Consider the following 10,213-nt stretch of genomic DNA (forward strand, 5'->3'; position numbering starts at 1 on the left):
AAATAAAAATAAAAATATGTAAATTTACCAAAATGGCATATTTCCCTCCTTCGTATTTGTCGGACTCAATATCGTTTGTCAACGTCACCAGGACTCTTTTAGCAACTGAACGGAAGAGAAAACTCTTTAGATATTCCATTCATTCTGGTCGCAGAGATGAGCTACCGTACAGAGTGATAGCTTCTTATTAGCCTACGCTCTTAGTGATTCTTTTTCTTTTCTATAATTGGATTTGTCCCGCTGTTCTGAAGAAGAATAACAAGGTTGTGCCCATATAAAAACTATCTCTATGAAGAAAAGCCTACTGAAACTATGCATGCTTCTATTGGGTTCCTCTTAAGTTTATAGCTTTCACCAAAATTTATGTAAATCTTTGAAAGGAGATTATCTATGTTAATTTTTTTTTACAATAATAAGAATTAATTAATTTAGAAGTTCACTTCTAATTTCAAAACATATAGATCTATTAACATAAAAATACAAATATAAGAGTTTGGATATAGATATAAATTTGATAGGTTTTTTGTTGTGAATATGTGTAATTTTTTGTTAATATAAATTTTGTATTATATTTTATGAAGGAATTGTTTGGTTTTAAGAATTTTTTTGGTTTTAGCTTGATTATAAAATAAATCTTAATCAAGTAAAATATCAAACATATTCAATCAGTGTTAAATTAGTCATTGATTTGGTGCACTTTTGTATAGTCATTATTTATGTAATTTCAAAGAATTTTCAAATCATGTTTAATTGTTTTCCAAAAAATCTCAAGTAGCTTGATCAAACCCGTTATCTATGATGTATCTTGAAGAAGAACAATTGATCAAGTTTCAAACCTTTCAAGCAACAATAATACATAGGGCATATATTTAGAAAAAAAATCATAATTTTTTGAGAAATAAAAAGCAGAGAGTTTTAAGGCACGAAAGCCCCAAATCTAGTAGCTTTAGTATTCTAATATAAATTTGTATTGAATGCATCATAACCTTGGTAACCACACATTTGAGATTTCCTTATCCAAACATAAATAGATTTAGTTTCTAGTCAAAGTAATAAATAGACCCATATTATAGAAAACTAAATCCATCACCAATATACCAACATTAAAGAAATTACATAGAAACTCTCAAAATCAAACAAAAAATCTCTGTTTCACTTAGACAAACAAAAAAAGTTAATTCTATTATTTCTATTGGACAACTAAAAAACCTTTCAATTTGAATACTCTATCACCAAAGGTTACTTTTTAGTTTTTTTATAGAACATACTAATGGCCAATCAGCATGGACATGGAAGTCTCAACCTTAAGCTTCAAGATTTAGTGTTCAAGCTTTAGACATAAGTATGCACAAAGTAGGTTTGAATGATTTGGGTGAAGACAAAGACACACATGACTTACTTAAAAATAATAATAATAATGTTACTTTAAAATCAGTGTCGATCATAAATAAAATAGTTTAATTTTCATTTTTATTTTACATCAAATTTTATAGTTCAATTTTCACCTTTATTTTACATCTAACTTTATATAGTAAGATAAAATAATTGAAAAAAATTAGTGTTTAGTCAGAGGGATGTATGTAATTCTTTCATTGACCCAAGATCCAATGCCTAGAGTATCCTAGAAATGTGTGACATAACGTAATGTAAAAAATTTAACTGGGTGAAAAATAAATAAAAATAACCTTATAAAAAATAAATTAAATAAAAATAAAAATGACTCACAATATTGACCCATTGATTTAAGAATCCATGATATTCATGTGGAATATAACCTATTTCACGGGAAAATTAAACTAACCTAAATCCATCTTAGTTTGATATTATATTTTCCTAAGTAAACATTTGATACCAATATAATAAAAATATAATCTTTAACATTTTGACTTGATAAAAATAAAATAAAAAACAGAAAATTAATAATTACATTTATATTTATAAATTATAATTAATAATTAAAACAATGTAGATCCAGAATTAAATTAAAATAGATCTAAACTAATATTATTTACAATATTATTTAAAATTATTTTTATAGATTATATATGTATATATAAATACTAATAAATTTTTAGCTCATATCATTAAAAAATTAAGTAAACAATATTATTCACTTAAAGATTTTATTTTAAAATGATTAATATTTAACTGTTAAATAAAGTTAAATATGGATCGATACTTGTCAATTTTAAGACGGACGGTAGATACTTGTCAATCTTAACCCCTGGTTGGGATAACTTTGTCCCGTTCTGGTACAAACGAAATCATGTGATTTGTGTGGACAGTGGAGCGTTAAAAACCGAATCGTGAACAACATGGGCCTTCGCTGACCACTGATGCGAATCGCAATTCATCACCGACCGGTGCATTTCGGGAAATCTTAACGTGTAAAATAAACGGATATTTAGACATATGGTAATCAGGGTTATTATGGTAAGAGGTGTATTTTACAATTTAGTATAGGCAGGTAATATGTAAATATGTTATCAAATTATATAGATAAAAAATATAATACAATTTAATATAAAGAATCAAAATTTAATTTTATTTAATTTTAATTTTTTTTAATTAAATATTTATAAAATAAAATTTTCAAAGAAAAATATCTTTTAGATATATTAAAAATGTTTAAAATATAAATAATTTTAAGTTAAAATTGTAATATTTGAAAATATTAATTTTGTTATCATGTTAGGTAAAAAATAAATATCTAGTATTAATATTAAAAGATTAATATTAATACAATCCTAGATCTATTTTAAGTTTGGATTTATCAAGTGTTATAAGAAATCAAATTTTTTGAAATACAATTTTTTTTTGATAGAAACGGTTATGGAGTGATTATATTCATCTAGGCCTGAATGCCGAAAATCTGTTTACAATGAGGATGTCTAAATCTTAGTGCATCTCACTGTTGAGAGTGAGAATGCTGAAACTTGAGGTCTTCTTCCTTGCTTGGGTTTCTATAGATTCTATTTCCAAAATTTTCCTCCACTTGGAAATACAAACAAATTTATTTAAGATCAAGTAGTAAAACATGACGGTAAACAACTTATGGGATGGGTTCCCATGATTCTTCTTCGTCTTTCATCTTGACCTCGACAGAGAGGAGGGCAGCTTTGTTGGCTTCACTGTCCGCATCTTTATTATGAGTTCTCAGCACATGATAGTAATTCAACTTCTGAAAAGCATTTTCCAAGCCCTTAATTCTAAATATCAGCCTAGCTAGCTTAAGATCTGAAGTTGGGGTATTGGAGACCATTGCATTTATAATGATCTGGGAGTCGCCTATAACTGTTGCTTCCTTTATTTTTAGTTCCTTAAGGGTCTTAAGGCCTTGCAAGAGTGCCAAAGCCTCAGCTTGAATGCTGGTTGAGTGTCCAAGCCCCCAAGCATAGGAGTGTATTTTTTCCCCAATTGAATTTACAACAACACCTCCTGCACCAGCTCTGCCCAGATTGCCCTTAGCTGCCCCATCGAAAAAGAGAGAGTGCCTTGAATGTGATTTGAGCTAGTCTTGAAAGTCTGCTTCCGATTTCCTTATTTTCCAATCTTTAAGAGGAGGGACAATTCTGATCGTTGGTTGAAATTGTAAGTCAAGGAATGAACCCCAAGTGATATCCTATTGGCTGAGGCTAGAATCATCTTTTATATCAGTCAGGCATTCCTTTAATTGACATTTGATCTTGACTTCTACGGCCTTGTGATGCTGTCTAGAATTTCTAAAAATTCTTCTGCTGCGTTCTAGCCATATCTGCCAGCAAATAACTTTTGGAAGAATAGCCCATGCTATTTTGATTATCAGGTTTTTAGGAGGAGGACCAGGATATTTGTTTGCCTAATTAGAGAAAAGATCAGTGGTGGAACAAGGGAGCAGAAAGTTGGGATCCAAGGAGTATATAAGGGAGAACCAAATCTGCTTGGAGAAGATGCATTCCAGAGTTAAATGGGATGCTATCTCAGCGTTTTCATTGCAAAGAGAGCAAATAGAGGGACCGTAGAAACCTTTTTCTGCAATCTGTCAAATGTTAGGATTTTGCCATGACAGAGAAGCCAGGCAAAAAAATCGATTTTGGGCCATGACTGGAAACGCCAAACCCCCTGCCAAGGTTTTGGATTGGGGGGGACATGTGGTCTCTCGTTCAACTTAGCATATCCCTCGGAGATAGTATAGCCTCTGGCTTTCAGCCCCCAGCCTTTCACATCTTTTTTCCTCCTATGCGTGGGCGCCAAACCATGGAGAAGATCGATCAACGTGGCCCATTCGTTAGTTAGATGGACTGGCACTTCAATTCTTTTCCACCATGCCCAATCAACGTCATTCCAAAGAGAAATGTCCCATAGCGTACTCAACCCCTCTCTATCCATCCAGTCTCGTAGCGCTCCAGTGGGGGCTCTGTCTTCAATCGGATCCATATGCATGATTTTATTAGTCCAAATGTTTATCTTTTTTTCGTTTCCAGGGATCCAGTGGGCGTGATCCTTGATTAGAGGAGCAGCTTTGGCATACAGCTTGAGGAAAGACGAGTTGGGCAAGCGGATCACCTTGTCTAAGCAGCTAGAACGTGGACCTCGGAAGTATTTTTTCCAGAGTGCCAATTGGGCCCAGCCAGGATTGGGCACGATGATCCTCCAGATGATCTTAGCTGCCATAGCCACATTCTGCTGGCCAAAGTTTTTGAAGTTTAAACCACCCTCCCACAGAGGCTTGGAAATGGATTCCCAACTGATAAGGGGAATCTTGTTTTCGTTCTGTTTTCCTCCCTTCCAGAAGAACCTCCGTATGAACTCTTCCATTTTTTTTAATATGGTTGCTGGAGCGAGCATCCCGGCAAATTGAAATAGAGGGAGGCTAGAAAGCACTGATTTGATAAGGACAGATTTGCCAGCAGAGTTGAGCCAGGTGAAACCCCAGGCTTGGATCTTAGACTGGAATTTTTCGAGCTAAGGGAGCCAGTCTTTGCTTGCAGGTCTTTTCTGAGCAACATGAAGGCCCAAGTATTTGAAAGAAGTCCAAGAAGAGGAGGCTGCAAACCCCAGACATCTAGAAATAGCAGAGAGCAATCTGGGCGGGGTATTCCAGCTGAAGATGTGGCATTTATTCTTGTTTACAACACTTCCTGAGCCCTTGTTGAATTCTTCCAGAACTGCTTTGAATTTAGAGGCAGAGGAGAGAGAGGCAACACCCAAGAGCAGAGTGTCATCCGCAAATAAGGCGTGATTATTGTTCTTGACCCCTCTTGCTATACACAGTCCATTAATATCTTGATCTTGCATTTTTTTGTCTAGCAGAAAGCTGAGAACAGAGGCTTGGATGACGAATAGCAGAGGGGAAAGGGGACACCCCTACCTAAGCCCTCTCGAAGCTTTGAAAAAATCCATGGCTCTTCCATTTGCAAGAGGAGCAACCCATGGCTCCGAGATGCATGCCCGGATCCAATGAATGAAATTTGTTCCAAAACCAAACTTGCTCATGACTTTTAAAAGAAAACTATGATTTACTCGATCAAAGGCATTTGCTAAATCAAGTTTAATCACCATACCTTATTCTTTTCGAAGAAGACTTGAATGAATTGCCTCCTGTATTAGGGTGAAGTTGTCCACGATCTGCCTCCCTTGGATGAAGCCTCCTTGATTCTCCGGAATTATTTTGGGAAGAATGTGCTTCAATCTATTTGTTATTACTTTTGTGATTAGTTTGTACCCAGTATTGCATAAGGAAATCGGACGGAATCTACTGAAGTTGTTGGCGCCTTTTTCCTTAGGTATGAGGGCTAAGAAGGCAGAATTTGTGCTGTCGCCTATTTTCTGAGTGTTTTGTGACTTTCGAATCATTTTGAGCAGGTCCTTTTCAACAATCGGCCAGCAGACTTGGAGAAACCTGGCAGAGAAGCCATCCGGCCTAGGGGCCTTATCCGGATCCATATCATAAAGGGCTTTTTTAATTTCGTCTTTAGTGACTTTGGCCTCCAAGATTTCGTTCATACGAGGAGAAATTGCAGAAGGAATAGAGTCTAACAAATCTGGGGATTGTTGCTGATCCTTTTCTTCACTGTACAGATTTAGAAAATGGGCATAGGCTGCTTTCTTAATGTCTGCAAACTCCTTGTAAGTGTCGTTGTCCTCCTTAATCTCAGAGATAGTGTTGAAGCATTTTCTGATCTGTGCTTGTTTATGGAAAAAAGCAGTGTTTCTGTCCCCTGCTTTGAGCCAGAGATTTCGAGATTTTAATCTCCAGTATTCCTCTTCAGCTAAACAGGCCTTATGATAGCACTGTTGCAGATGGGCCTCTTGATCCAGCAGTTCCTCTGTGACTATAGCATTCTCCATATGCGTTTGATGAGTGGCAAGGGAGACTTTAATATTTTTTCTTTCTATATCAGGTTTGGACAGGTTTTTGGCCCATCTTTTTAGTGCTCCTTTTACCCTTCTGAGCTTTTCTTCCCAGATATAGAAAGGAGATCCTTTAACAGGTTGACTCCAACAATCCTTGACTAATTGCATGAAGTCTGGCTCCTTGACCCAGAGGGGACTGAATCTAAAGGGAATAGGACCCAGATCAAGATGGGCTAGTAGATCTAGCTTTATGGGTTTATGATCCGAGATACTGCTAGCAAGGATGTGCATTCTGGGCTCTAAGCCAAGCAACAAGTAGGAGATTTGAATGAAAAATCTGTCTAATCTGGTAGCAATATGATTAGGGCCTATTCTTTTATTGGTCCAAGAGTACTTACCGGAAGAAGGCTTGATATCCAGCAAGTCCCAGTCTTGCATGAGATCCTCCGCCCATTCCCTTGCCGGATCTCGGACTGCACTACCTCCCCTTTTTTCAGACGAGTGAAGGGTGAGATTGAGGTCTCCAACAATAATAATATTTTCCAGGTTCATTAAGTCTACTTGATGTCTTATCGAGTCCCAACATACCTTTTTTTCCCCCGCACTGACTAGAGAGTATACGTTGAAGATGCAGTGTATTTCTTTAGTATCCAAATTCTGCATTTTCAGCAGCAACCAGTGAGTATTGCTAGCCTCACTGATGGCTGCAAATTTATTGGCGTTCCATAGAGTGCCAATCCCTCCCGAGGCGCCCCTGGCAGAGACTGCTCTTGCTTCACTTTTAAACCAAAGTTTCTTGCTTGCTTGAAGGAAGACTATGTCTTCCAGCTTAGTCTCCTGGACGAGAAGTATGTCTGGAGTTTCTGTTCTTATCAGGCTTCTCATGGCTTCTTCCTTGACTTTACTCCCCATACCTCTGCAATTCCAGGAGATGACCTTCATTATTTATGTTTCTAGTGGGCTCCCTTGGAGCCTTGGGGCTGGATTTTCGGCATCCTAGGCTTTGAGGCTAGCAGTTTTTCCAGAGTTGGCTAGCTGCCTTGTAATTTTTCCTTGTACGTCTCCTCCTCTCTTTTTTCCCTGTCCGTTTTACGGCCTCTCGTAGATCTTCTTACCGAGGTTTGGGACTCTCCTATTTCTCCTTCCTCCTCTGACTCATCCGTGTTCTGCTCTTCTTCATTATCTTCTAAGTTCTTACCTTTGGGGTTTTCAGCGCTTGTACCTTTGAGGGAGGCTGAAGATGTACCTTTGCTTGGAGAGCCTGGTTTTTGGTTCTCGATCTCCTGAGTAGCTTCTGTCTCCTTTTGGATCTCTACCTCCTGGATTTTCTCTGGTTGCGAGCTGAGAGGGTCGAACTTATTTTCTGAAGTTGGATTAGTCGGAATATGTTGAGCAGAAGACTGATGAGGTCCTTTGCCACTAGGTCCTCCCGGCTTCTGTGACTTGGAAGGTTTGGAGCGCTTGACTTGATTCCATCCATCCTCCTTTCCCTGCACAGCCTCGTTGTTGGTTGGACAGCCTCTGGCGAAGTGACCATAAACATGACATTTCCGACATTTGAAGGGCAGCTGCTCATAATCCAGTTTCTGCAGATGCGTCCAGCTTCCTACATTTATTTTGATGGCCTCAGGAAGCCCTACCTCCAGATCTACTTCTACACAAATCCTGGCGCAGTCGTATTGGTCCTTATTGTTCGCTCGGTCTATAAATTTCCCCAGGGCATTTCCAATGTGCATCAGTGAGTCCCAATTCCAACAATGGACTGGGAGATTCGGGAGTCTAACCCACACCGGAACTGCTTTGGGCACATCTACTGCCGGATCGAAATCCGGGGTCCATTTGTTCAGATACAAACCCTGAGGGCCCATGAAGTAGGGGCCGTTTTGGAAGATCAAATCTTTGTCTTCCTTTGCAGTGAATTCGAAGAGGAAGTATCCTCTCCCCAGAAAGTAAGAAGTAACATTTTCTTTGATCAACGACGCCCAATTTCTGTTGACCCAGCTCTCAGTGGTTTTTGGAGACGGCCATAGCCCAGTAAACTGGCCGATGAGAGCCCGTTCGGCCAAAGACAAAGCAACTTGGATCGGGGTTTCAGGAGGGAGAGAGATCACTGGGATATCATCCAGCTTTTTGACAAATTTCGTGACTTCAGAGTTCTTCTTCTTTGGAAGCCCTGCCAGAAGCCGATTGAAGGCCTCAGAAGGCGAGAGTGGCGGAGGAGGAGGAGGCGCCTGGGGAGAGCCCAGTGCCTCCATGACCGCAAGCCCTAGGGGATGGGCCTGTCAAAAACCAGTGCAGACCTCCATTAATCAGCACGCCCGCAGTGGAGAGAGGGAGCCCCAGGCGGATCCGCCCGCAGGGAGCAGGGCGGCCGAGAGCGGACACGCTCGCAGGTAGTCGAACACGCAGGGTGCGGACTCCAGGGTTTGTAGTGGGAGCCGATACACGAAGCAGTTGAAATGTTTTGCTGAAATACAAATTGTTTAACTATAAAAAGAAATTTAATTTTTTTGTCATTAATAAATCCAAATTCAAGATAAATTCAAACTAATTAATATAACATCAATTTCAAAATAAAAAATTATTTACGACACACAATTTTAAAATTATTTAATATAACATCAATTTCAAAATAAAAAATTATTTACGACACACAAATTTCCAACGTCTAGTCTTTATTTTTTTACCATAAAAAAGATTTAATTTTTTCTACTAGTAATAAATCTAAAAATAAGATAAATCTGAACTAATTAATATAACATCCATTTCAAAATAAAAAATTATTTTCAACACACATGTCACGGATTTCGGATTTCCAGCGTCTCGTCGTAAGTTTTCAAATTGATTATTTAGTCACATGTTTTTATAATAATAATTAATTTCTAATAAAATAAATTTTGTTAAGTATTTTAATAATATATATTTATAAATTTTATTATTTTTCTCAAACCGACAACATTAAATAATGATATTTTTCTTCTTATTCCATCAAAACAAGTTAAAATCCTAATAATTATATTTTTCTCCTTATTCTATCTAAACACGTTAGAATCCTAAATGATATAAATTATGTTTAGAATCCTAACAATTTTATTTTTCTTCCTATTTCATCTAAACAAGTTAGAATCCTAATTGATATAAATTACAAATTTAATTGACCCATTATTCTTTTCTTACAAAGTTAGAATTCTAATGAATATAAATTTTAAATTTAGTTGACCCATCATACTTTTCTTACACTTATTGGTAGGTGAAAAGAAGCTAGAATCCAAATTGATATGAATTTTAAATTTATACCAAAAGTCTGATGAGTACAGAGTCACGGAAGAAACTACCACTAATGAATAATGTGTAAAATAAATAAAATCTCAACCTTCTAATTTTTTTAATTAATAATTTGTTAAATAAATATTATTATATTATTATTTTTATATATAATATAATTTACTTATAATTATATTAAAATGTGTTATTATTTTTATAAAAATATTAAAACTTAATTTATTAAGGCTCAGAATCCATTCATAGACAAAGACACTTTCGTATAGGAGCATTTGCTATCTGTTCGCAATTAAAACTCCATTCAAAGATAAAGACACTTTCATATTTGTCATGAACATTTTACTTTATATGATTTAGACCATCAAAAATTAGGATGGACTTCCAATTCGAATTCAAAACGGAAAAGTACTAGAAATTAGGATGGACTTGAATTCAATTTCGGACGGAAAGTTGGTATGAGGTCCTTCAATTTTATTTTGGTATATATTTATACTTTGCCAGTGTTATTTTTATATTTTTATATTTATAATTTATAATTTTTATTTTATAGTATTGGTAGGAGCATTTATTTTGCCTGTGGTGTTTTGGTTTGATA

General features: G+C 36.3%; 1 protein-coding gene across 1 annotated transcript; it reads right to left on the reverse strand.

Annotated features, from left to right (window-relative positions):
* Nucleotides 1–3,954: 3,954 nt before the first annotated feature.
* On the reverse strand, nucleotides 3,955–4,797 carry LOC149146467 (uncharacterized). The gene has a single exon (XM_089452773.1). The coding sequence runs from the start codon at nucleotides 4,795–4,797 to the stop codon at nucleotides 3,955–3,957; it is 843 nt and encodes a 280-aa protein (XP_089308899.1).
* Nucleotides 4,798–10,213: the final 5,416 nt, after the last annotated feature.

Source organism: Pinus tabuliformis, chromosome X (genome assembly GCF_031772625.1).
Source record: "Pinus tabuliformis cultivar Carrire ecotype Pingquan chromosome X, CPIR1, whole genome shotgun sequence".
Classification (NCBI taxonomy): Eukaryota; Viridiplantae; Streptophyta; class Pinopsida; order Pinales; family Pinaceae; genus Pinus; species Pinus tabuliformis.

Bases quoted from the DNA above. Each gene is read 5' to 3' on its own strand.
- LOC149146467 (XM_089452773.1), bottom strand. From the start codon at position 4,797: ATGGAAGAGTTCATACGGAGGTTCTTCTGGAAGGGAGGAAAACAGAAC.